General features: G+C 51.8%; 1 protein-coding gene and 1 long non-coding RNA gene across 5 annotated transcripts; one reads left to right on the top strand and one right to left on the bottom strand.

Annotated features, from left to right (window-relative positions):
* The first annotated feature begins 3,896 nt into the window (after positions 1–3,896).
* SPARC (secreted protein acidic and cysteine rich) lies at positions 3,897–26,564 on the top strand. Of its 4 annotated transcripts, none has more exons than XM_012740881.3 (10): positions 3,897–4,050; positions 14,123–14,191; positions 15,669–15,731; positions 16,338–16,425; positions 17,861–17,982; positions 20,493–20,613; positions 21,554–21,687; positions 22,339–22,487; positions 24,818–24,966; positions 25,418–26,564. In XM_012740881.3, the coding sequence occupies exons 2-10, from the start codon at positions 14,135–14,137 to the stop codon at positions 25,444–25,446; spliced, it is 912 nt and encodes a 303-aa protein (XP_012596335.1). In that variant the 5' UTR covers positions 3,897–4,050; positions 14,123–14,134; the 3' UTR covers positions 25,447–26,564. The 4 variants fall into 4 exon arrangements, with proteins under 4 accessions (XP_012596335.1, XP_012596333.1, XP_012596334.1 ...); XM_012740879.3 differs by having other exon boundaries at positions 15,666–15,731; XM_012740880.3 differs by lacking the exon at positions 3,897–4,050 and adding an exon at positions 13,918–13,985 and having other exon boundaries at positions 15,666–15,731.
* LOC105858038 (uncharacterized) lies at positions 10,880–20,494 on the bottom strand. Its single transcript, XR_001147943.3, has 2 exons — positions 19,898–20,494; positions 10,880–12,009 (listed from the first exon to the last, which is right to left on the bottom strand). It is a non-coding gene; the product is annotated as an uncharacterized LOC105858038 (long non-coding RNA).
* Positions 26,565–26,958: the final 394 nt, after the last annotated feature.

The following is a 26,958-nucleotide window of genomic DNA, read 5'->3' as shown; positions in this document are numbered from 1 at the left end:
AAGCAGGTTCTTGGTGAGGCTGAGAACCTGGTGCTGAGCCAGGGTCAGGAGACCTGGTTTTGAGTCCCAGCTCCACTGGGTGACCGAGGCCTCAGTTTCCCCATAGCTACACTGTAGGTGTTGATCCCTACCCTGACTCTCTCATGGGATTGCTATGTCACTCTCCGAGATTGCAGATGAGGAAGTACTTTGGAATGGCTAAAAGGGTAGGAAAAAAGAAGAAGAAAGGGAAGGAGAAAGGAGGAGGAAGCACAGGAGGGGAGCCGGCCAGTCTCCCCCAGTGGCTGATTCCAGCTGCGCTTTCAGTTTCGTGAAAAGCCAAGCTCTCCCCACCTCAGGGTCCTGGTGCTTGTTCTCCCCTTGCCTTGAATACTCTTCCCCAGCCCTTCTCTCGGGCTCATCCTTCTACTTCTCATCTTGCCTCCTCCAAGAGGCCTGCCCTGCCTGACACCCCATCTGCTGTCGTTCCCTACTGCTCTCTCGTTTCATCTGCTCATTTCACCCATCGAACTTAGCACGACCTGAAACAAGTGCATTCCAGCCTCCACCGACTGGGACGTGCAGTGCACAGGGCCAGAGTTCTGTCCGTCCTATTCACTGCTACGGGCCTGATTCGAGGCACAGTGATGACTGGTTGCACGTGTGCGTGAGGCATCGGTGCTCTGGGGTGCAGGGAGCCTGGATGGCAGGCACATGCGGGCATTCCCAAAGCCGTGGGCCAGTGGGGCACCCTTGGGGTCTAAGGCTGTGGCCTGGGTGCTGGGTCAGGGTCGGGTGGGAAGTGCCCAGAAGAGCACAGCTGGAGGGTGGCTGGAGTGGGCGGTGGGCAGGCGGCAGGACCCCTGATGTACTGACTCCTCATTTTGCAAGATGAAAGCTGATCCAGTTTAACGTGGATCAGCAACGTACTTGACCAAGGGGAGGGCTGCCGGTGGCTGAATGGTCTGGGGTCCACCCATATCAGTGTGGAGGGGACTTGAGGCCAGTAGAGTGTAACAGTCAAGCACTTGGGCTCTGGTGTCCCTTCAACCTGGATTTGAATCCCTGATTTGTCATGTACTTGGGCAAATTATTGATCTGAATTCCATTTTCTACATTTATAAAAGAATTAAATCAGAAACTATATGCAAGGCCGGGCGCGGTGGCTCACGCCTGTAATCCTAGCACTCTGGGAGGCCGAGGCGGGCGGATTGCTCAAGGTCAGGAGTTCGAAACTAGCCTGACAAGAGTGAGACCCCGTCTCTACTATAAAAAGAAAGAAATTAATTGGCCAACTAATACATATAGAAAAAATTAGCCGGGCATGGTGGCGCATGCCTGTAGTCCCAGCTACTCGGGAGGCTGAGGCAGGAGGATTGCTTGAGCCCAGGAGTTTGAGGTTGCTGTGAGCTAGGCTGACGCCACGGCACTCACTCTAGCCTGGGCAACAAAGCGAGACTCTGCCTCAAAAAAAAAAAAAAAGAAACTATATGCAAAGGCCTTAATTCAGTTCTTGGACCATAGTAGGTGTTTAATAAATGCTGGCTCTTATTACTACTACTCTGCTGTCCAGTCTATTTTCCAAACCAAAAAGTGTAACTCAGGGGCACGGATGAGCCCAGAGTCACTCAGCAACTCAGCGGCAGAGCAGGGACATGCACCCAGGTCTGTCACACCTGGCCGGGTTGCGCTTCTCTCCCTTCCTACCAAGCCCTTGCTGGCGGCCGGAGGACCAGCCTTAGTCCCAGCGGTCTTTCTCGGTCAAGTCACCCTTGCATCAGAAGCTCCTGCTCCCCCAGCCTGCTCTTATCCTTAGATACAAAACCTACTATGTTTTCCTTCTTTGAAGGATCTTGGCTCAGCATGTCCCCATAGGGGATGGCCCTCAGGTGGGACCTCTGTCCCAAGCTTCAGCCTAGCTGGAACCAGATTTTCAATTCCTGAACTGAATGTCACATGGGAACCGCAGCCAGAGACTGGGAATAGTTCCGTTGGCTCAGCTCAGCCTCATCAGAATCATCATCTTAGTTCATGAAGAAAAACATAACACTTTGGTTAATTTTAGTCCCCACAATGCCTAGGATCTATAGCAACCAATCCTGTAAAAATGCACATCTGTCCAGATGGCAAAACAGAGATCTGGGGCATCTGCCAGCACCCTGTATTCAATGGCCAAATCAATGGCTTTTGGACCAGGGAGAGGCCTGGGGTCATTTGGAGCAGAGGTTCCTGCTTGGATTCCTGGCTGATCCTTTTGGGAACCTGAAGGAAGCCATGAATTTTCTCTGCAGAAAAACGCACGGATGCCCAGACTTTTATATTCAGTTTTAATAGGTTTGGGGGTCTCCTAAAGACCAGTGTGGGGCACTGTTCCAGTTTGGAACCCCAGTCAAAGATGATCCCCTCTTTTTTCAGCTGGGTAAATGGAAGTCCGTTCATTTACTGACAGAAATGCTGATTGAGAGCCAGCTTTGTGTGGGGCACTTTTGAACCCGCTTGGAAACCTGCAGTGAACAAGACATGTGAATTCCCTGTTCTCAGGGAGCTTCTGTCTAGTGGGGGCAACAAGTCGTTTCTGATGGTGACAGGTGCTGGGGAGGAAATAAAACAGCGTAAGGTGATGACCTGTGCCTGTGACAGAGGCCAGGAGTGGTCAGGGAGGGCCTCCCTGAGGAGGTGTCATTAGAACAGGCACAGGAAAATCTGGTGGAAGAGTGTCTCTGGCAGAGGTAAGAGGACGTGCAAAGATCCTGGGGCAGGAGCAGCTTCGGGGTAGTTGAGGGATGGGAAGGGAGAGTGGATAGGGAGGACAGTGGTAGGTGGAGAGGACAGCAAGAGGGGCAGGGGCCACAGCAGGGGGAAGTGTATCTGAGTGTTCTCTGCCCTCTCCCTTTCCGGGGTATTCAAACCCAACCCATGCTTCAAGGTCCACCTCTTCCAGGAAGCCTCCACCACTCTGAACCCCTGGGTTGAGCCTTAGAGTCTGTGCCACTCCTGTAAGTGGCTGCACGCGTATGGCACGTCCTTCCAGCAAGATTCAAAGCTCCTCGAGGACAAGGACCTGGTGTTAACTCTTGTACCTCCCAGAGTGCTAAGCACACAACGAATCTTCAACCCAGACCTGTTGCTCTGAGCAGGTCCCGTACCACGAGAGGAGCCACGTTGAAATGTAGACTCAGCCTGCTTACACCACTTTTAGCCAGGTGATCTTAGGCAAGTTACTTAACCTCTGTGAGCTTCTGTTTCCTTTTATCAAAGTGTAATAGCAACAATACCTTCCGCAAAGGGTTGCTGCAAAGATTAAGTCTTCTGTAAACTGCAGCCATTGTTACCACTATTATTATTATCAGCATCATCAATCACCATATCTGTTCCACACTGATGACAGGGCCCTCAGCTAGAAGCCTAATCCTTTAGTGTCTATCACTGGTACAACTAGAGTCGCAGTGGGGTTTTTTAAGACCATGCCCCAAATCATCAAGGAATATGCTACCAGCAAGCAGCTTGTCCTGTCTGCGCAGAGGCGAGTCCGGGCCTTGCCTTTGTCACAAATACAGCCCTCTTGAGTTGCTTTGCCTTTCTCGGTGTTGCCTAATATTAGGGAGGACTCTCGTACAGGTCAGTGGTCAGAAAGTCAGGACATGTGGGCCAGGCTGCCCCTGGGGACCCTTGGGTAATCCCCTGCACTCTCCAGGCCTCCAGTGGCCTCTGAACAAGAAGGAGGCTGTTCTAGGCGATTCCTGCGGGTGCTTCCAGCCCTGGCGCTCTGGGAGTCTGTTTAGGCAGCAGCCCCAGAACAGAGGAGACAGGCGGGGTTGGGGTGTCTGGTCAGCACACGGCAAAAACAGGAGGAAAGAAATGAGAGACAGAGACAGCTTTGGCTGGGGAGAAGGGGGAGGTGGGGGAAGGAGGAGACAGAGGAGGAGGAGGGACTGAGGGGTGGAGGGGGAGATAGACCCAGCCCAGAGCTCTGAGTGGTTTCCTGTTGCCCAGCTCGAAACCCCTCCACATTCCTGCAGACCTTCAGACTGTCCGGACAGCCACCCTGCCTGCTGCCTGCCTGCCACTGAGGTATGCGCGACCCCTGCCCAGCCTTTGCCTTCTGTAGTTGCATCTGCCCCCGGCACCCTAGTTCACGGGTCCAGCTTGTGTGCCAGGGAGGGAAAGCTGCAGTGGGTGTGCATCTCTGCTGTGCAGTCACGGCTGCCCTTAAGGGCACGGTCCCTGGGTCCCTGCCTGTTGCTTTTCAGAACATAGACTACTGTGTAGCTTGGTCCCCCTTTTAGGTTTGCAGAAAATAACTTCATGGTGTCTTTGGGGGAGCGTTTTCTCTTTCTCTGTCTGTGTCTCTGGTTTCAGAGGCTGCCTGCCTGTCCTCTTTGCTCCCTTTGCGAATGTGGCAGCCTCCTCCTTTCCTGGGAATCTGATCCTGTCACAGCTGCCATAGGGACCGGCCAGCAGCCGGAGTCTGCCCTGCCTCCTATTCCAGGAGAAGAAACCTCCTAGACTTGGTTCTCGGTCAGGGGCTCTGTTTTCCAAAAGGGACTTTGCACGGATGATAAATTAATCTCTGAAAGGCAAAGGGGGAGGCTTCACCACTAATCTGCACCTCCAGGAAGGCTCCTGCTTCCCTCTAATTCCCCCACTCCCAGAACCCCCCAACACACACACACACACACACACACACACACACACACACACACACACACACACACACACACACAGACCCTGGCGCCATTTGGCCTGAAATGGCACCATCACCCTGAGTCTTGAGGTAGGCTTTGTTCCTGTCCTGGGCTCCCTGGGATGGAGACACAGGAATTCCGCAGGAGTAGCCTTTCGTTTATCTAGGTCTGAAGAACCCAGACATCAGATATTACCCAATCGAGATGCGGGGTGCAATGCGGGGCAGGGTGTGGTGGGGAATGTCCTCAAAACCGGGGAGCAGGGAGGTAAGACAGAGAGGGTTCCAGGGCCCCCTTCCGTACCTCACTGCTTTGATGGTGTGCAGCCCGTCAGGGTGTCAGGTCCTCTTCAGACAGCCCCCTGCCTTCACCCTCCCTGGCTCCACCGACTGGCTGAAAACATTAGGAAATGTTTCCACTGGTGCTGCTTTAGGGTTCAATTTCCATGTGGCCCAATGCTGGTGGCAGAGGGAGAAGCAAGTCGTGCGCAGCACGGCAGGCTTCCGGCACACGTTTTCCATGTACCTTATGTGTCCCCGCCAGACTTAGCTTCCCTGTCTGCAAGGGAAGAGGGTTGGACTTGGGGGTCTTCAGGGTCCCTGGCATCCTCTGAAGATTTCCAAGGAAGGTCTCTTAACCAGAAACCATGGAGTGGTCTTTGAACGGGCTTCGAGTTACCTGCAAGCCCCTTAAAACTGTATGCACTGTGTCAGGGGCTGCACCGGGAGAGAGAAGTGGGGCTCACAGCTTTCAGCCTCAAGATATCCTCAAGTGGATGCCGAGGGGGGATGTGGGAGATGGAAGCGGGCACCGGAAACAAATGCGCATTTGCAGGGGATGGGACTTCTGAAATGGGAGTGGTTGGGGAAAGAGAGAGTTAACTTTTGCAGCCATCCGCTGCCACATCGACAAAGCTTGGAGCTAAGAGGGGGAGGGAGGGTTTGCCTGGAGAAGGAATCAACTTTTGAAACTTTCTCCAAGTCCCACCCACCAGAAGGCTCTTCTCTGTCGTGACTCACCCTCCGAGGAATGCAAGTTGCCACGGTAACCTTTTTTTCAGGGTCTCCGCCTGCTGGCTGGGAGGGGACGCTGGGAACCCTCACAGGACGTCAGGCTCAGTCTGAATGTTTCCCACCCCACCCCACCCCCAAACAGAAGGGCAGCAGCAAACTCCAGGCCCTGCCCTCAGGGTCCCCCAGGATCCCAGGGAAGCCAGGGGCTGTGATGAGCTCCCTGCACAGGGTGTTTGGAGCCTTGGGTTTTAGTTCCAGCTATGCCCTGAGGGTGCCATTTGACCTTGAACTAATCACTTCTCCTTTCCAGGCCCTAGTCCCCTCCTTGGTTAAAGAGCAATAACAACCTCAAAGGGATAGTGTGTGAATAAAATGGGTTGATGCACAGGAAAGCCCTTTGCAAAGCATGGTGTTCCCTCCTAACATGAAAGGTTTTATGGCACCTAAAGATTCGGTGAAATCATTTCCAGCATTTTTCCTGGCAGCTCCATCATCTTAGGGTATGTATAGAGCTTCCCTTTACTAAAAGTGCTGACAGGCACATCTTTAAAAATTATTTAAATTCATTTTGATTTGCGGGCCTTCTTGTGTATTTCTCAAGGATGTTGTGCCTTCCATGTGGAAAGAGCACTGGCCAAGGGTGCAAGCAGAAGTGGGTTCTAACACACAGTGTGTGGCATCAGGAAAGGCACTTCTCTCTGGGCCTCAGTTTTCCAATCTGTTAGATGGAAGATCTAAGTTAGATGGTCCCTGGCCAGGCATTCTTCTATCTCTGAATCCCATTAACTTTAATCTGTGATGGTGCTTTTATTCAAAGGAATAGCTGGCCTACATTTTTAACACTCACTCACCCCAGTTGAAAAGAAAATGAGAGGAGGGGCTGGGGGAGATCTTGGGTTGCCTAATGGTCATGCTAAAATCTTTATCCATTTCTAGAGATTGTCAACCAATAGCTTGAATAGGGTTTGCTATTCACAAGAGCAGTTCTCCTTGATGAAAATAAGCTACTACTAAGAAAGGATAATGAAGGAGAAAGCTGAGGATGTGAGATAAACAGTAGAATTTTTGGCTTTTGAGGTTATTTAGGTAGGTAGATAAGTATGCAGAGATAAACAGGGACAGATACAAACTCACAGGGGTGCGAAGTATAAACGTTGATTTCATCAACAGGCTCCCCACTAGCACAGCTAAAAATGACAGCCTTCATTCCACGGGCAGACACCTACAGTCATTCGCTCCCATGCCTCTCCTTGGATGACGCTTTGGTTCACAGACACGGCCACGTTCCAGGAGCACATTGTGATGAACGTGCACACTCTGACCCTCACCCATTACAGGCTGAAACAGACGGACGCTGAGTCGGGCTGTATGTAACTTACACAGACATGCCATGAGGCGTGCAACCACACATGCCGCACACGGATGTACACAGTCAAACATGATACAGATCACGACAAGGAGACAGACATGTAACCCACATAATACCACCCGAGCACCTCTATGTCTTAGAGAGAGGGAAACTGAGGCTCAGGAGAAGAAAATAACTCACTTGGGGTCATGGCAAGCTGGTGTCTGAGCCAAACTTCCAGATGTTTGGAACCATTTAGATGTTCACCTTGCCTCACCTCCTCCATCCCCCGATTTGGTCACTTTGGAATCACGCTCAGGCACTTTCTATAGGCAATAAGCCCTGTGGGTAACAGCGATGAGCAGCACTTTCTCCCTCCCTTTCGCTGGTCTGCACTGGCCCATGCCAGCCCACGTGGCTTTGTCATCAGGCCCAAAGGCCCAGCATGATTGCAGCTAATAGGCCTCTGTTCATTTGCTTCCTGCTGGCTTCCTCCCCAACCTCAGGCTTAGAAGGAGAGAAGAGGAGGCTGGCCCTGAACTTTCAACCGACCCTGGGGGTGAATGAAGCTATCCTTTTCCTATAACACAGAACCTAGATGCTTCTCTTCCTCCCTCCAAACCCCAATCCTGAACCCAGGCACAGCTGGGCTGTGCAAGGCCAGGGCCAGCAAGTAGTGACTTGACAGAATTATTTAGAAAAACAGTCTCCTCCTCAGCCAGGAGGTATCTTAGACAGGAAACCAACTTTGCTCTCACCCACCACGCTACAGAGCTTGATGTCTGCAGCGAAAATATGAACAGAGACACCAACTCTCTTCAAAGCTGGGTTCTTTCAGAAAGTGGGTATAACCCCTCTCATTTGGGGATCCCTCTGGGTCTTCTTGTATTAGTCATGGCATTTGGATTTCAGACTGAAAGGTCAAATGAAAAAAAAAAACAAAACGAGGTATACATCTAGATGTTTCTGAGCATCTGAAAGTTTGGCTCAGACACCAGCTTGCCGTCTGACCTTGAGTGAGTTATTTTCCCTCTTTAAGCTTCAGTTTCTCCACTTTTCTTTTTTTTCTTTTTTTAGTTTTTCACACAAGCCTTCCAGAGAAGTTTCTCCACTTTTAAAATAAGTGGCATGACAAAGAGGTTTCCCATGGTCTGACAACACCAATCCATTGGTAGCAGCTGCCAGAGAACTGTGTTCAGGATTCTGGTGCCATGCCACACTTTGGGGGAAAAGGTCATATGATTGATTAGTCGTGTCTGCCACGTGCACAGGATAGGCAGGTGGGGGCCATGTGTGCCACGTATTTCCTAGCTTTGGGATCTCTTAGGGCTTTCCAGCTGTGACAGCCTGGACACTTTGATGCTATTTCTCATCCCCGCCATTTGTGGTCACCTTGGATGCAGCAGTGGTCCCCTACAAGGAGCCAAGGAGGAAGCCTGAATCTCCACCCTGAGCCTCCGCCAGCCACATTGAGACGTGGCATCTTAGATGCCATTGTGGCTTCTCAGTCAGGCTCATTCCAGCCCCAAACTCTGGACTCATCTCTCGGTTGCCCTAGAAACTCTCTAATCCTAGGGTTTTACAACCACAACACCTTAAAATTTTTCTTAGCTTCTTCCTTTCCAGCATTAGAATAATAGAAGTGGAAACGGGGAGTCAACGGGCAAGTCGAGAGAGGTGGTACTCCCAAAAGGCTTTTGCCTGAGTTTGACACAGAAAGTCAGAGCCAAAAGGAACTGTAGGGACCGACCTTGCCTGAGGGTTTCCAAGTGTTGCTAGGAGAACCTCGAGATGCTCCAAGGTGTCTCAGGGGATGTCCATGTGCATAGGACTCCCAGACCCCATCTCTATTCCATTTTTACCTGCTTTTCTTTTTTAATTTCAAGTTTATTTATTGAATAGATAATAATCATTCACACATTTCAACACATGATAAAGGGTTGCCGCTGTTTGAAATATTGGACTCCTGCAGAAGACTTCATTGAAAGAAAAGATTCTCTGGCTTAGGTAGCTGTGATCACTGATCTAAAACAACCTCCTCGTTATACAGACAACCTGGAGGTCGGTCAGGCCTGGAGAGCAGAGACTTCCCTGAGTTTCCACAGTGAGCTGGGAGCCATCGACTTGCTCTCGGGTCTCCTGACTTCCACATCACATCACGAGGACACCTCTGAGAGGCTGCATGTGCTCCCCAGGGTGTGAGCAGGATTTGCTGGTGTAGCCACGTGCGGCTGCTCCTCTGGGCCTGCTCGCCCCACCGCAGTGGAGCCCACCCTCCCTCCTTCTGAGTCCTGGCTCCCCGGAGGGCCTGGCTCCAGGCTTGCTTTATTGCCTCTCCATTTGTTTTCCTCTTCTTGGGCTTGTTTACCAGCAATGTGTGTTTCTGGAGCCCTTGTTTCGGAGCCAGACAGTGGGAGTGAGCTGCTTGGCTTGCGTCCGCAGCCCAACGAAGAGGCCAGCCCAGGGCCCGGGCCTGGTCACCATGTCCTCTGGAGGCTGCGTGCTGGTGTCCCCCAGACAAACAGAGGCGATATCTCCTTTGTTCCGCCCCCATGCCTCTTTCTTTCTCCCTGGGCAGAGAGACAAAGTGCTGGGATTCTTGCACTCAATTCTCTAGGGTGATGGAAATTCTGGGATCTTTGAATTTTAAGATGTTTTTCCGTCTTTGTTTACCCCTTTGCTTGTATTCGCTTGTGGAAATCACCCATGAGCCTTTCCAGGTAGGTATGTTATTTTTGTTTTACAGATTGGGGAGCAAATGGAGGCTCAGAGAGGTAAAGTCTGTTTCTAAATGTCACACAGTTGCTCAGCAGCAGAGCCAGGGTTTGGACATTTGGGCTCCAGAGCCCATGAGCTTACCCTCATGCTATCCTGCCTCTATAAAAGCTTGTAACCACTCTATTACCATAGACACTAGCCACATGTGGCTGTTTAGATGTAAATTAATTAAAAATTCAGTTCTTCGTTTGCACTGGCAACATTTCAAGTGTCCCATAGCCACATGTGGCCAGTAGCTATCACACTGAACAATGTAGGCGTAGAATATTTTCATCTTCTCGGAAAGTTCTATTGGATTGCATCGCTTCATCAATGCTTCCCCCTCAAATCAGATTTAATGATTGCCACTCACTTTCTCTGCTTCACATTCTGAGAGTCTATGATTATGAGAACCACAGTCTAAAATTCTACCATTCTGACATTTCTCCCAGTTCTGACATTTAGCAACTTTTCAACATCCAGGGAGAACCCGAAGGAGGCCATTTATGTCTTAAGGGAGACAACCCGGGGGGCTGGCTGTACTTTTCCATCCCCAGAGTCTTTCCAAAGAGAGAGAAGTGACCTCAGCTTCGGGTCCTGCTGGCAGCCAGGGACGGGTTTTCAGCCGTCTCCAGAGCAAATAAAGGCAAAAGGAAGGGACTCGATGTACGGAACAGGAGGCGGTGGGTGGGGGTGAGGGGTGTCTGCATTTGATGGCCACCGAGCCAAGGGAAATACACCTCCTGTTCCTCCCCTGGCCCAGCGCTTTTTCCTTCCCAGGACCTCAGGCCAGTTCTCAGCCCAACTGGGCCTTCTTCAGGTGACCACCCGGGAGGGGTGGCTGCCAGGAGAAATAGCGTGCTGAGGTAGGGACGTGCCAGTGGTGGGTGAGGCTGCTCGGGTCCTCACCCCAGCCCTGCTCACTCACTGGGGCTCTCAGTTCTTGGTTATGGGCAGATTTCTTCCTCTCTCTGGGCCTCAGTCTTCCCATCTGTGCTATGGGCATTGAGCCCCTGCTGGGATGCTGGATTATGAAAACTCGCTGAAAAGGATACATATATGCATCATCACAGACTAAAGAAATACAAAGGAGAAAGTTTTCATCTAATACTGGTCATTTATATGAAGAACGTTTATATTTCCATGGGCATGCTACATCTTGGTTCGGTTGGCGAAGGATCACAGCTGATAAGTTCTGAATGCTGGGGTTTGATCCTGTGTTCTGACCTTGCTTCAGTGACTGCTGCACCCCCTTGGCTTTGCAGGGTGGACGCTGGCCGCCTTGGCCAATGGTGTTTTAGAGAACTTCAGAGGGTGAGGTCTCATGGCTGTGCAGAGAGTAGGCTGTGTGTCTAGAATAGCCCAGCTGCTTCCCTTCCCTCCCGTCCCACCACCGAGAGGAAATGGGTTCTGGGACTGGTGATGTAGCACAGGAAACTGGGTAGGACCCAACATTTGGAAGATAACCCCTCCTCCAAGATTTTGTGTGCTGTTCTTAACAGGCTCCGTCTGCATTGCCCACCCACCCCCTGCTCTGAGCATAACCCCTGTTCGGCTCACTCCAACTCCATGAGAAGGGAGCCTTGCCAATTTGGAATGAGCCTCAACACTGCGTGACTTTGGGCAAGAGTTTCCCCCCTTTCAACTCCACACTCATCAGGAAAGTGGGATCAAGAGCCCTTCCATGGCTGTCTGCCCACCCAGGGCTGTCAGGAGGCTGGGAGCGCTGTGGCAACTATAACGCATGACGGGACCTGAGTTATTTTCCCCTTCTGGCTGCAAGAGCAGGATGGGGGTGGCAGAGCGTGTGTGTGCACAGCTGGGAAAGAAGTGAGGGAGATAGTGAGGCAGGATGGATGGAAGAGCCACGCACAAAACCTTTCCCTGTTCACAGAGGGGACCTGGTGCCTCTGCTCAGGTGCAGGACACAGTACTTGGGCAACGTCCATCTCCCTGGCTCTCTAACATGAAGCCTGTTACATTTGCAGTCCTAGCTGGGCCATTTCTCCCATGACATGACTGCTCTGTCAGTGTTGCCAACACAGGGCGACTGCTTTTTCGTGCCAGCTGCCAGTCTCACTTTGAGTCTTCTACTTTAAACAACCTCGGACAAGTCCTTCATGGATGCTTTCTCTCACGTTCCATTTGTCCAAAGCCACATACGGGAGTTGTTTTTCTTGTGTCTTCCAAATGGGGAAGCCAGAAGGGAGAGATTTTCCTCATAAGCCTGGGGGAACAGACAAAACAACTGTGTGAGGAACATTCCACAAACTTCCTGGAAAGGGAAGCCTGGACTCCGCTGGGAGTTGGTGTCATCCTGCAGCAACACCAAGCCCCCGGGGCTGTTCCTTTAAAGTCCTGATACTTTTATTTCATGCACACTTCATGCAACAGGGGGTGAGGTCTTGTGTCTCTTTTAGCTCAAGAAAGGACCACTATGAAGTCCGTCCTTCCTTTGAGTGTTCCTGCCACCCAAATACTATCAATATCATCCAAGTGAAGATGGGTGCCTCTGGGAGAGGTGACATGTGCCAAGACCAGCATGTGCCTGGGATATTTTAAGAGCATTTTAAAGACCCAGCCTACCATCTCTAAGTTCACCTAGTTTACTACTTTCAGTTGACAGATGGAGGAACCAAGGTCTAGAGAGAACTTAAGCAATACATCAAGACAGTATTGAGGTAGAACAAGAATCCCTGGCATTTAATTTCAAGCTGAGTGTTTTTCTCCGCAATGCCAGGGTACCTCCCACCACTGTGCTTAGTCAGTTGAGAAGTCTTGGAAGGAATTAGGGCTGATGAGCCTGACAGGGAAGTTTTGGAGGACGAAAGAGGAAAGACGTGGCCACTGTCGCCCTTGCCCGAAAGGCTGTTTGGGGGTAGAGGGAGCACGTTTGTTCTGTGCAGCTGCACAAGGGACAGGGTAGATAGACCAGGAGGGCTGAGGAAAGGAGACAGATTGAGATCAGTAAAAGGAAGAACTTTCTAAAGCAATTTGGGAACGGAAATCCATTTAGTTAGCACAAGAAATAAAATGTCCCCACCGCAGATTCTGTTAGGGATGGCATTTTGGTGTTGGATCGTCAGGGGAGATTATGCTCCAAGATCCCTTACAGTCCTGAGCACATTAGAGTCCAGAGCTCTGCATCTAGAGAGTGAGTTCTTAGCAGTGACCAGGGCAGGGGAATTTTCTAGATCTCAGCTAACATCCCCTTTGCACCTGGCGGAAGCATTTGGATAGTTTCTCTAGGGGATCAAGAGAAGTGCCGTTGCTTCTGGGTAGAATGGAGAAAGACGTGGCCACACTTCAAGGTCACACTCCAAGACCATTGTTTGTTCTTTGTTTTACAATGTGGGTCTCATTGTCTAAAATTGGCAAGAGGTTGCTGCCTGTTACCTTCTCCCATTGCAGAGGAAGTAGAGAGGAGGAGGAGGAGGAGGAGGAGGAGGAGGGTTTTGAGTGTAGGAAAAGAATTAATCTTAGAGCATCAAGGATTGAAGAGCCCTTGAAGATGATCTGGCTTGGTATTGCCCAAACTTGACTAATTAGCCCAATACGTTAGCTGAATCACTTTTTAAAAACTTAAATAAATGTATTGAGAAAGGAGGCTTTATATCATTCCCATAAATGGAAAACTCTGTGTATCTTTGTCATAAATAGAAGGAAACTGCAAAAACAAACATACATGAGAAAAACAACTTTATCCAATTCCAGCTGGATACAATTTCCTGTGGGAGCTCCAAGCCAGAAGGCCGCTCTCTCCTTGTTAAAAAGGGGAATGGATAAGTGTGAGAGAGGTGTCGAAGACATCTTAGCACCAAACTGAAACCTTCTTCTCATATGATCAGGATGGAAAGAACATTGGGTAGAACCGATTTCCTCTCTTGTCTTTTTTTTTTTTTTTTTTTTTTTTTGAGACACAGTCTCACTCTGTTGCCCGGGCTAGAGTGCCATGGTATCAGCCTAGCTCACAGCAACCTCAGAGTCCTGGGCTCAAGTGATCCTCCTGCCTCAGCCTCCCGAGTAGCTGGGACTACAGGCATGCGCCACCATGCCCGGCTAATTTTTTCTATATATTTTCAGTTGGTCAATTAATTTCTTTCTATTTTTAGCAGAGACAGTCTCGTCTTGCTCAGGCTGGTTTTGAACTCCTGACATTGAGCGATCCTCCCACCTTGGCCTCCCAGAGTGCGAGGATTACAGGCGTGAGCCACCATGCCCTGTCCTCCTCTCATATCATTTAACCAATGTCTAACGTTATCTCACATATCCCAGGAGCTCATAAGTCGCTGTCCATCAGGAAGCCCCCCTCACTGAAATGTCCCTCTCTTCTCTCCTAGGGTTCCTGCACCATGAGGACCTGGGTCTTCTTTCTCCTTTGCCTGGCCGGGAGGGCCTTGGCAGCCCCTGTGAGTACCTAAAGATCCCATCTCCTTGCTCTTCCTTCTTGACACCAGCCCCAGGGGTTCCGAACCTGCCAGTCCTGGTGCTCAGAGGGGACAGGGACTTCCCCATCTCCAGTCAGTTATCTTATTTTTTATTTTTTATCTTTTATTTTTTTTTATATCTTATTTTTTAAAAAAGGTTTTTTTTTAAGCTAATAGGCTCAGAAGAAAAACTGGGATGAAGACCACTGGGTGGAGGTTGCAGAGAAGAGAGAGTTCCGTGTACTATAAAGATAAACTTTTAGCAGTCAGAGCTTCCCAGCAGTGGACTAGGATTGCTTTAGGAGGAAGTGACTTCTCTTGGTCACATGAGGAATTCAAGCTGGGCGTCGGGGCGGGGAGGGTGCTAGAAGACAGTCAAGCCGCAGGGAGAGGGATGCTCACTTTCTGAAACAGGGAGGGTTGTTTGGTTGCAAACAGCAGACTTCAATGTGACTACATAGGGCGGAAAAAGATATAGGGATAGGTTATAAAATCAAAGGCCTTAGGGAGGGCTGGAGACGGGCAGCTCCAGGATTTAGGAGGAAAGAATTAATGGGCAGCGTCAGATATCGCCATCTGAATGAATCAGCCCCAGTTTCACTCCTTGAGAGAATGTGCCAAAAAGATTTTTAAAAATTCAGTGAGAGCCAGTCCAGCTGAGCTTGGGTCCTGGGCCTGCCTCTTGGCTAGGGGGGAGTGGGGCACCTTGATTGCCAGTCCCTCTAAGAACAGCGTGCAAAGGGCCGGGAGGAGCCATCCATAGCTCATCTGGAAGCCACCACCAGGATAGGAGGAAGAAATGAGAGGCAGGCAAAAAGAGGAGTTGCTTTCAACTTCCGACTCCTTCAACCTCCCTTCCCTGGAAGGGGCGAGTGATTGTAGGCCCTGGCGATCTCAGTCAGGTTGGGAGATTTGGGAAAAAGATTCAGCAAGGTTGGCATTAATTTTAGAAGTCACCCCAGGCAGCCCGGAGCCTCAGAGTTATATGTTATCTCACCTCTTTCTACTCCAAGTTGAAATGGCAGGAAAGAATTGCCTAACAATAACAATAAGATTACACTGTGGAGAAGATAATAACCACTGTTAAAATTCATGGCGTCATCCCCTCTGGGCATCAGTTTTCCCATCTGCAAAATGGGGGGTTTGGTCTGGATCAGTGATTTTTCAGACTTTGTAGGAATTCAAAGCAGCAGAAATATTTTCACAGGCTAAATCTTACACAGAACCTTGGATATAAGATATGTAAAAGGGGGGCTGCTCCAGTGTTCCACAGGTGTCACATGTCTGGCTTCTCCTTTGCTCTGTCCCCCCCTCCATGGCAGTTCCTGGGGTGCAGCCTTGGGGATCTCCAATAAGCTGCTCTCCAAGCTCCCCCAGCCCATGCTCCAGGCCAGAGGAACTTCAGAGGTGAAGCTGGCATTGGCCTTGACCTCCCCAACCCCACTTTCTTTTGCAGCAGCAGCAGGAAGCCCTGCCTGATGAGACAGAGGTGGTGGAGGAAACCATGGCCGAGGTGGCTGAGGTAGGTGGGGGGTGACCCCGGCCCTCCAGCCTCTCTCCACCCACATTCGTTCCCTGGGGACTCCAGACAGGTGCCGTGGGCTTGATGCTGGCATAGGGCATTTGTCACCACGTGTACCCACAGCACAGATGCAAATCCTGAGAATCCCCCAAACTCTGACACACTCCTGAATGCTTTCCAAACCTTTGATGGAACCCTACAACTGGGGGCCAGAATTGTTTTTTAAACTGTGGGACAATTTTTTCTTCTACAATTACCCGCAGTCTCCCTGTAAGTAAAACAGATGACAGGAGACACTCAGGCAGGGCTGGCAGGGGTGGAGGGTGTGGCACCTCCTCTTGCCCTGACACCCTGGTGCCTCTGAGGCATCTTGAGAGAATTCCAGGGCTCTACAAACCACGGTGGGTCTATAAGATTGAACCTAAATTCCCAACCTCGGCATCTGTGCTCTGTGGCCTGGGCCCAGCCCGCCTTTCCAGCTGGTCTCTCCCCGTCCCCTGTGGGGACTGAAGCTTCGGGCAAGTCCCCCTCAAATTGTCATCCTTTGCCTCTGGGTCTGGGATGGGGGTGGGGACCACTCGACTCATTCTTCTGCCTCCCTCCCAGGAGCCTGTGGGAGCCAACCCCGTCCAGGTGGAAGTAGGGGAGTTTGATGAAGGTGCCGAGGAAACCGAAGAGGAGGTGGTGACTGAAAGTAGGTCCCTTCTCCATATCTCGGCACATCCGGGCTGCCCTCGGCTGCCGGGGCCCAGGGCCCGGGGGCTGCCCACGCGAGTTGCTTCCCAGGAGATGCAGGGCGGGGCCCTCGGTGGGCTGTGGAGGAAAAACGGCTTTGACTTAAAGGTTGGGAAACTTTCTGGCACTTAGTCCCCTGGGATCTGGGCAAGGCTGATTTATAGCCAGGCCATCCAGGCTGTCAGCTGCAGGAAGCAGGGTTCCCGGAAATGGCCTTCTGTCTCGGGGCTCTTTGCCCTGATTCTAAAGTTGGATCTCACATTTCTACTGAGGTCACTGGTCACATCTGGTCACTGAGGTCCCCCAGGGCCTCTGGCTCAGCCAAGCCCCACATAGGAGCAGATCTGAGAGCAGAGATCAGGGGCTCGTGCACTCACTAGGTCATGTGAATTTCACACGGCCCAGGGACACGGCCCCTGAGTGACTGTACAGTGCTACCTGTGGCCAGTGCCAGAGCGGGAGAAATGACCTAGGGCCTCTGGCTGGAGCCTCCTTGCTGGGGCATCTGTGTCCGGGGGGTTGAGAGCATGGACTTTGGAAGCAAACCAGCCGAGGTTTGAACCTGGGCTTCTCCACAACAGCTTGCGTCATTCCTCTGAGCCTCAGCTTCCTTGTCTGTAGCATGGGATGATGAAGATAGTAGACTTGTCCCAAGGATGTCCGGGGCTCTATGAGACAAAGCATGACGGCGCTTGGCAGAGGAGGCATCCAAAACAGGATGACTGAAATACTCAAAATAAAGCCACACAAGGAAAAGCCTCCCTTGCGCTCGCATCCTGAGGGGATAGCTAACGCGTCTTCAGCTGTAGCTGGGCACGGAGTTTTTGTTGGAGCAGAGGGGCCTCTACTGAGTCATGTTCCTTCCCTCCTCCACGCCCACCTCATCCGGTGTTTACAGACACCGCCACACTCTATTGTCCGGCGTGGTCTCGGGCTTTCTACCCTTTCCTTTACAGTTGCTTAAGTCTGTTTTGTTGGGCCTCACAGCTTCCTGGCTCCAAGACAACAGCCATCCTAGAAAGTCTATTCTAGAATCCAGAAATGCCTCCTTGTGACGATTTAACCAAGGCTGGAACACAATGGGGGCTTCAATCCTCAGGGAAGCCATATGGCATCCGGTGTTTCTGGGTCCCAGACAGAGCCTTCAGCTCCCCCAAAAGTGCCTGACCTTGACCTCGACCTTGGATTGAGCCTCTAATCCCTGGACTAACTGAGCCAACGGTTCCCCTAAATGAGGATTACTAAGCTCAGTGCGGGAGCAGGGAGGACTCAGGGCTGCCTGAGCCCAGAGTGGGGCCCGCAGCCAAGGACTGCCAGCCCAGAGATCTGTCTGGACAGGCCTGGGTGGGTGTGGTTGCCTGGGTGGTGCTAACCCAAGCCCTTGCCCCCACCAGACCCCTGCCAGAACCACCACTGCAAACACGGCAAGGTGTGCGAACTGGATGAGAACAACACCCCCATGTGCGTGTGCCAGGACCCCACCAGCTGCCCTGCCCCCGTCGGCGAGTTCGAGAAGGTGAGGGCTGAGGGGCAGGGGCAGGGGGCTGGTGACTGGGCCCTTTGGGACAGAGTGTCAGCCCAGAAAGCTGTTGGACTGGGCTTGGGCTTCTACGGGGCTCCGGTCTCAGAAGTCCCCTTGCTAGATCTAGTCACGGCAGGAAAGTGGAGATGAGTCAGAGGTGAGGCTTTGACTGACGCTGGATCTGTCCAGAAACCAACAAGAATTCACTCAGCACCGTCGGGTTCCCAGCCCGATGCCGAGAGAATGCAGCTGAGAAGGGAGTAGGGGCTTCCTCTCCTTGGGAGCAGCCGAGCAAAGCATCAGGTCCGAATGTGCGGGTTCTAGGGCAGACTGAAGGCTGACTTCAAACCTTATCTCCATCACTTGCTAGCTGTGAGATCTTGGTGAAGTTGCTGAACCTTTCCAAGTCTCAGTTTTCTCGCCTATAAAGAGGGGATAAAAATAGTCTTTAACTTGTAGGACTGTTGTGAGGATTTGTCAGTAGTGCTTGGTACATAGTAAGTACCCAATAAGTGCAACTTACTTTTTTTTTTTTTTTTTTTGAGACAGAGTCTCACTGTGTTTCCCAGGCTAGAGTGCTGTGGCCTCAGCCTAGCTCACAGCAACCTCAGACTCCTGGACTCAAACGATCCTCCTGCCTCAGCCTCCCAAGTAGTTGGGACTACAGGCATGTGCCACCATGCCCAGCTAATTTTTTCTATATATTTTTAGTTGTCCAATTAATTTCTTTCTGTTTTTAGCAGAGACGGGGTCTTGCTCTTGCTCAGTCTGGTTTCGAACTCCTGACCTGGAGCAATCCACCCGCCTCGGCCTCCCAGAGTGCTAGGATTTCAGGTGTGAGCCACCGCGCCCGGCCTACTTTTAAAATTCTCTCTCAAACATGCCCATTCTATCGCCAATAGGACCCATCCATCCAACCAAGTAAATATTTTTTGAGTACTTACTCATGCCAACCATTGTGCTAGTGGCCGTCTAGCTCAGGGCGGCAAATCTGGGATCAGCATTATTCCCACAACCTCCTATCTGGCTCCTCTGTCTTCAGTCTCTCCCCAAGACACCATACCTTCAGGGCTCCAAACCTTATTTATTTTCTTCATGTCTTTATTTTGAGACAAGAGTCTTGCTCTGTCACCTGGGCTAGAGTGCTGTGGCATCAGCCTAGCTCACAGCAACCTCAAATTCCTGGCCTCAAGCGATCCTCCTGCCTCAGCCTCCTGAGTAGCTGGGACTAGAGGTGCACGTAGCCACCATACACGGCTGATTTTTAGAATCTTTTTTTATAGAGATGGGGTCTCAGTATGTTGCCCAGGGTGGTCTTGAACTCCTGACCTCAAGCCATCCTCCCACCTCGGCCTCCCAAAGCACTGTGATTATAGGTGTGAACCAGTGCACCTGGCCTGGGCTCCAAATGTTAACATCATTATTAACCCCTCCTTCCTCCTCACTTCGACCTCCACCCCCACATCCCACAGGTCACCAGTGCCACCCAGTCCTCCCTCTGCAGGTGTATGCAAGCAGTGCGAAGTCAGCACATGCAGGGTGTTCAACACATCCTGCGCAACACGGGATGTTCCTCCTGGCACAGCTGTCTACTGCCACTGCCCTCGTCCAGCCCTCAGCATCTCTGCTTTGCCACCCCTATTTTCAGAGATTTACTGGGAGGACTCAGATGGCTCAGCATACAGCGGCGCTCATGGCTAAGGTTTATTAGCATGACATATTCAAGGATATACAGCGGACCATAGGAGAACAGACACAGGCAGAGTCTGGAGGGATCTACATGGAGACTTGCTTTTTCTGTCCCTCCCATGGGGTCACACAGAGCACGTTCTTAGCCCAGCTACAAAGATGCAGCCACGTGAGAGTGATGCTTCTGCCCAGAGAAGTTCATTAGAGACTCAGTACTCACAGTTCTTACTGGGGGCTGGTCACACAGGCACCCTCTGCCTAGCACGTACCAAAATTCCAGACTCCTGGAAGGAGAGCAGATGTTCAGCATAACCAGATTGTTTGTACAGGCAGTCTGGACACAGGGAGCCTCCCTTATCGGTTAGGGAAAGATTTACAGCTATGCAAGGAACAGTTTTCCAGCCAAGTTCCCAGACACCAGCCAAGGGCCAATGTGACAAGCAGGCCCCTTCTAAGGATAGTGATCCCAGCCTGGAATATTAACTCTTCTTTGCACACTCTTGTCTTTTCCCCGTCCCCATCTGCAACTCATTCTTCAAATATCTTCCAGGTTCTTTTCCCCACACTCTCAGCCCTGACTCAGTTGTGCCTCTGCTCAGAGACCATCAGTGGCTCTGAGCATGGGCTGGACGCTGGCCCGGGAGCCCAGAGAGTGGGTTCTCATCCCAGCCCTACTATGAACGCACTGCATGACCTTGGCTGGTCACATTCCTTGCTTGGCCCTCAGTGGCCCCATCTCTGAAAGGGGCAAGGGTGGTGGTACCAGTGAAGGGCTTCCGGAATGAAGGAGAGAGTGCTCTATGCTCTGCCAACAGGTATGCAGCAACGACAACAAGACCTTCGACTCTTCCTGCCACTTCTTTGCCACAAAGTGCACCCTGGAGGGCACCAAGAAGGGCCACAAGCTCCACCTTGACTACATTGGGCCTTGCAAATGTAAGTCTCTCCTTGGGCCCTGCCAGACTCCCATCGCAGGGAGAGCTCTGAGCTGGCACTGATGCTGGCCCTGCCAACCCGTGCCGTAGGATCTTGGGCATGTCTCTTCTCCTGTCCATTTATAAATCGAGGTGGTGGTCTATGAGTAGGTTCCTCTCTACGCTGAGTTCAGGACATCTCCCAGGGAAGGACTGAGCAATTATGGAAGTTCAAGGGAGGATTTCTGGTGCTTCTTACTGGCATCCAAGACAACCACACTTTATTCCTCTATGACAAAGAAGTTCTGTAAGGCTAACCAAGTTTTTCCTGCTTCAAAACTATAAACCAAAAATGATGGCTGACTTAGACCTACAGTGCATTTTTAAAATGTTTGAATTAGAATGCTTTGAAATAGGGGCATGCATGTCCATTTCCTGTTACTCAGCGCTGGCACATCTTTGGCCTTTTATTCAATTACATTCCCATCTGCCCTCTGAAGACAGATGATAATCACCCTTTTCTAGAAACCTGGGAGTCAGGTGTTTGGGGAGGGATGCCAGGGTGTTATCTGGCCTTCGTTGGTGACCCCGGCTGCAGATTCAGCTGGCCCAGGTGCCTCCTTCAGTATCCTCCCTGTCATTGAAAGCACCCAAGACCACGCCTGCTCCCCTCCAAGACAACAGCCACACTGAGTGTCTTGTACATTCTGGCGCAGACAGATCAAGATCAAGGCTGAGGAAGCAGCAGATGAGCCTTTGCACTCTCCCTTTTCAGACCGTTCTACCCCGTACACAGTAGCCTTTGCTCATCGTACTGTGAAGAAACTATGGCCCAGAGAGGTCAAGCCGCTGTGCCACGGCCACTGATGGAAGTGGTGTGGGCGGAGGGCCCAGGGAGCATGTTGGCCCTCGGCTGGGAGAGGCAGGCTCTGTGCTGACCACCCTTGTGTTTGGGACCCTAGACATCCCCCCCTGCCTGGACTCTGAGCTGACTGAATTCCCCCTGCGCATGCGGGACTGGCTCAAGAATGTCCTGGTCACCCTGTACGAAAGGGACGAGGACAACAACCTTCTGACCGAGAAGCAGAAGCTGCGAGTAAGTGGTCTCTCTCCGGCCTGTCCCAAAGCGTCTGCCCGGCCCCACTGGCCCCACGCTGGCCGATCCAGCCCCATTCCTAGAACGAGGTCCCCAGTTGTAAGCTGACATCCTACCTGGAGAGTGTGTTTACCCCTGGGCACAAAGACACATACTTCTCCTAGCTGCCTTTGGAGGCTTTTAGTGCACGATTAACACCTTAAAGGCTCTGAGAAGTCCTGCAGTAAGGAGACCTGCTCGCTTTCTTTAGCCCAGTGTTAAATGAGAGTGACACAAACAGCCCTGTTTATTTTTCTTTCTGAGTCTGTGGATCTTAAACTTTAATGGGCATATCAACCACCCCAACATGCTGGCAAAATGCAGATTCTACAGCCCCGGCTAGGCCTACTCAAACAACCTTTCTGTGAAGCAAGGCCCAGAAAGCTGCATTTGAACACACTGCCCAGGTGCTCTGGGTGTGGATAGCTCTATGACAACCCTTTGAGGTAATCCCAGGCCTCCGCTGTGAATGAGATGCTGGTATCTGTCATGCGACCTTTGGCCCCACCTGGTCTCTGCCTGCACTGGCCTCCTGTCAGAGGTGGGAGGGGCCCCAGCTGGCCAGGCAGTCTCCCCTGGACCCTCTGTCACACACTGTCCCCACTCCCGCAGGTGAAGAAGATCCACGAGAATGAGAAGCGCCTGGAGGCTGGGGACCACCCTGTGGAGCTGCTGGCCCGGGACTTCGAGAAGAACTACAACATGTACATCTTCCCCGTGCACTGGCAGTTCGGCCAGCTGGACCAGCACCCCATCGACGGGTGAGTCCTCAGACCCTGGCGCGGACAAGCCAGGCATCAGGGCTGGCAGGTGCACTAGCCATGGCCAGAAAGCCTCTGCGCAGCCCCTGCTGCTCCCCGCCCTGGGCCACAGTTGGCCTGGGGGTTGGGGCAGAAGGAACTGGCATCCCAAGAAAGGGCGCAGACCTGGGAGGAAGAAAGCAATGACACTGTCTCATGCCAGAGGCGGAAGTCACTGGGAACTAAATGTACCTCCTTGATCCTGCGCGTCCTGAGGCTTGGGTTCCCAATAGTGAGGGCGACTGAGTGAGGAAGGAGGATCAGCCTCCAAGGGGTGGCAGAGGCCACGGTGGGGGCAGCCGCATGCTCACTGTCCTTCATCATGATGGGAAGGAGCAGAGCAGCCATCCGGCAGTGACTAAGCCTCAACCCGAGGTCTAGTTCCAATAGGGCCTCACTGACCCTGGATGGTTCCTACAAAGTTCAGGCTCAGCCCATCCATCTTGCAGACCCCTCATTTGCAGCCCTTGCCCCTGTGCAGCTGAGTTACGGGGTGCCGTGCAACTGCCCTGCAGACCAGGCAGGCGGCTGGCCAGTTATCAGATGCTTATCGAGTGTTCGTTATGTGCCTGGCACTATTCTAGGCAGGGGATTGAACAACAATCAGAGCTGACACGGTCCTTGTACCCACGGAGCTCACACTCTGTGTTCTTGCCCCTGTCACCACCTTCTGACCTTCTCTTATGGCGATGGTGAGGGGGTAAGTAGCCCAGCTCAGCCCCAGCGGGAGCAAGCCACACCTGCACTTCCTGGAGCCTTTTTAACTTTTTCCTTCGATTGTGAGAAGCAGAGCAGGAAGGAATGGGCCGCCCTGCTCTCACGCTCAGGGGAGCTCCTCTCTGGGATGCTCACCCCTCAGTCTATGTCTAGCCCGTGTGCCTGGAGCCTGTCCACCTTGGGCCATCCCGGGTGGCTGGGGTCTCCTGGGCTCTGGGAAGCTCCTGGCTGCTTCTCTCCCAGGCTCTTGCCATGGCTGGGATCCAACTGAGTCACTCACTGTGGCCAGGAGGGGAAAAGCCAGGGGGGACATCTGGAGCTCAGGCTGAGCGACTGGATCTCACTGCACCAAAGGAGCAAGGAGGTGGGGGTGGTTTCCAGATGGGGCCACTTGGGAAAGTGCTCCAGCCTGGCTGAGGGGACCCACTGCCCGCTGCTCTCTTCCCAGAGCTGTGGGTGGCCCTGCTGCACCCCTGGCCATCCCTGGCCCCAGTTTTCTCCCCAGTACAATAAACGGTGGGGGGAGAGTGTTCCTACCAGTTCAAACGTGGTGCGATTCCTTCCATGAGTTGGATGGGGCTGGGAGGTCCAGAGAAAGAAAATTGGAGTCACATTGTTCCCTGGAGACCCTGGGGTGGAAGGAGAAGTGTTTGGGGGACAACTTAGTTGGGGCCTCTGGGGAACAAAGAGAAAGAAAATCATATACTTGCTCTAGAGCAGGGGTCATCAAACTTTTTAAACAGGGGGCCAGTTCACAGTCCCTCAGACCGTTGGAGGGCCGGACTATAGTTTTTAAAAAAAAAAACTATGAACAAATTCCTATGCACACTGCACATATCTTATTTTGAAGTAAAAAAACAAATGGGCAAAAACACCCGCATGTGGCCCGAGGGCTGTAGTTTGAGGATGCCTGATCTAGAGTCAAGGCCAGCAGGGAAACAGGGATGGACAATGGGAGAGAAACCAGAAGAGCTTCCCTCTGGCATTGCCCGATGCACGATTGGAGCTTGACCAGGAAGACTAGAGACCCTCACTGCCAAGCCCGGCCCCTTCCCGCACCCATTCCCAGGGGAATGCACCATCACCAGACTGTCGCGTCTCTTTTTAGACCCTTTTCTAGGCATTTGCAGTTGTATAAATGTGTGTCCATAGAAAACCTAGTGTTGTTTCCTACTGGATTTTGACCTCCTGAAGCAGAGTCCTGAATATTTTGACTTTTAAATTTCTGTGACCACCCCCCAATTCTCAGCCAATTAAGGAACAATTAAATGCACCAAGAGACCTTTGTTATTGAGTCCCTAAGACCTCAGAACTGGAAGGACCCTTAGAAATTATGGCCGACTCCTCCTCCTCTTTGATGGAGGGAGAAACTGAGGCTGAGGGTGGGGCAGTGCTGTGCTCTGAGCCCCACAGCTGGTCAGCGGCAGAGCTGGGGGTAGGATCCTGGCTCCCTGTCCTGCTATAAACGTCCTTCCCTCCGTGCTGTGGGGCAGGCTGACTCGCCCGCTGTCTCCCCAGGCTGGGGTCTGGGTCCTCCCCACGCCTCAGGTCCTCCCCTGCCTCTCGCCCCGCAGGTACCTGTCCCACACCGAGCTGGCCCCTCTGCGTGCCCCCCTCATCCCCATGGAGCACTGCACCACCAGGTTTTTCGAGACCTGTGACCTGGACAATGACAAGTACATTGCCCTGGACGAGTGGGCCGGCTGCTTCGGCATCAAGGAGAGTGAGTACCTGAACAGAGGAGCCGGGGTGGTGGGCTGTCCGCCCCTCCTCTGTGTGTCTGTCCTCTCTGCCCGTCTCTGCTCTCTCTGACTGTGCCTCCCGTCTGCTCTTCCGGTCCGGGTCGGCCTCACTCTCCGGCACCTTCCTGATCCTTCCCTGTCCATCTGACCGTCTCTCCCTCCTCCCCTTCCTCAAGCATTAGCGCTCACTCTTTGCCAGATGCTATTTTGGGAACTGGCAGGCACGTGCACAGGAAACAGGAAGTGTGACCTGGCCACGTGGGAGAGACAGGGACGGGCCAGAGACAGGGAGACCAAGGCTCCTCAGTCACCCACTTCCTGGGTGACCTTGGGCTGGTCACCTGGCCCCTGCCCCAGGGGCGTGGGCGGGAAGTGGATCTTCACCCACACAGGGCCTCATGTTTAACTCCCCTCTCTCTTCTTGATTTGCAGAGGATATCGACAAGGACCTTGTGATCTAAATCCACGCCTCCTCCCGCAGTACCGGGTCCTCTCTCTTTGACCCTCCCCTTCCTGTTTCCCCCAAAGTTTAAAATGTTTGGATGGTTTGTTGTTCTGCCTGGGGACACGGTGCTAACATAGATTTAAGTGAACACGTTAACGGTGCTAAACATGGAAATTCTAACCCAAGTCATGACATTCTTAGCTGTAACTTGACTATCAAGGTCTTTGGCTCGCTCATTAATGGTTCCATTTTTCTCTTGTCCTTTGTGGCCTGGCCCACTGTCTTGCAGGCACAGGGTGGGGACGGATCCGCTCCGGTCCACCTTGAGCACACACTGCATCTTCAGATTTTCTCTCTATTACTCTGTTTGAGACTAATACTCACCAAGCCAGACTTCGTGTTAATTTTATTTCAGGGGATTTGCTGCCTGGGGGTCTTCCCCAGGTGGCCCGGAGGTGGGCAAAGGGAAGTAACAGACACATGGTGTTGGCAGGGATGTTTCTGGGGCTAGAGGATCGGTGGGGGGAGAAATCCCTGCAGAACCCGCCAGCCAGAACCTGGCTGGCCTGGGGCTGCAACGGAGAGAAAGATTCCCGGCCTGTGTTACGGAAATTTATCAATTCTCACATAAACCCAGTTCCTCACTGTTTCTTCCTTCACCTTTCAGTGCAGTTTCTTTTCACATTAGGCTGTTCATTCCCTCTGGGCCCCTGGGCACATCCTATGGGGCTCCTCCTCTCCTCACTTTTGGAGATTCAGGCTTCTTCTCAGGGGCTTCGGGGACTGGGAGGCTGTTTCAGCCAGGAAAGCCAAAATCAAGAGTGACATACAGAAAGTTGTATCAGAAAAAGTGGAGTTGGTGAATTGGTGGTTTTTCTCCCCCTACATTTGGATGCTTTTCATAAGGTTTCTAGCATCTTCCTCCTTTTCTCTTCCCCCCTTGCCCCGCTTTTTCCTTTTATTAATCAAGAGAAACTTCAAAGTCAATGGGATGGTCGGATCTCACAGGCTGAGAACTCATTCACCTCCAAGCATTTCATGAAAAAGCTGCTTCTTATTAATCATACAAACTCTCGCCATGGTGTGAAAGTTTGACAAATCTTTCAAAATAAAAAGTAATGACTTAGAAACTGCCTTACTGGGTGATTTTGCATGTGTCTTAGTCTTCATCGTCTTATTTTCCCTACACACAGACACATGGCACACGTGTCTGTCTACACGAGACTGCACAATTGCAAACCTCCGCACACACACACTATGATGCTTTTGCACGCACACCTGTCCACACAGAGAGACATTTCTACGCGGGGCTCGTGTGGTTCCTGTAAGCACTAATTGAGTTGTTGCAATTTAATGACTTGTGGTCTGACCCTTTTTCATCATTCCACTCCATTATCAGCACCAGGCTAAGCAACCATCTATGGTCACCAGCAATACATTCATTCATTCATTCATCCACCAAATATTTATGATGTATCTACTCTGTACTAGGTCCCATGCCAAGCCCTGGAGACACAGCTATGGCAAA

This window comes from Microcebus murinus, chromosome 21 (genome assembly GCF_040939455.1).
Source record: "Microcebus murinus isolate Inina chromosome 21, M.murinus_Inina_mat1.0, whole genome shotgun sequence".
Lineage (NCBI taxonomy): Eukaryota > Metazoa > Chordata > Mammalia > Primates > Cheirogaleidae > Microcebus > Microcebus murinus.
Note: the sequence above shows the minus strand (reverse complement) of the source record. Positions and strands in the feature narration are given on the sequence as shown.

Bases quoted from the DNA above. Each gene is read 5' to 3' on its own strand.
- SPARC (XM_012740879.3), top strand. From the start codon at position 14,135: ATGAGGACCTGGGTCTTCTTTCTCCTTTGCCTGGCCGGGAGGGCCTTG. The intron at 17,983-20,492 runs GTGAGGGCTGAG...CTCTGCCAACAG, and splicing joins CCGTCGGCGAGTTCGAGAAG to GTATGCAGCAACGACAACAA. The intron at 22,488-24,817 runs GTGAGTCCTCAG...CTCGCCCCGCAG, and splicing joins GACCAGCACCCCATCGACGG to GTACCTGTCCCACACCGAGC.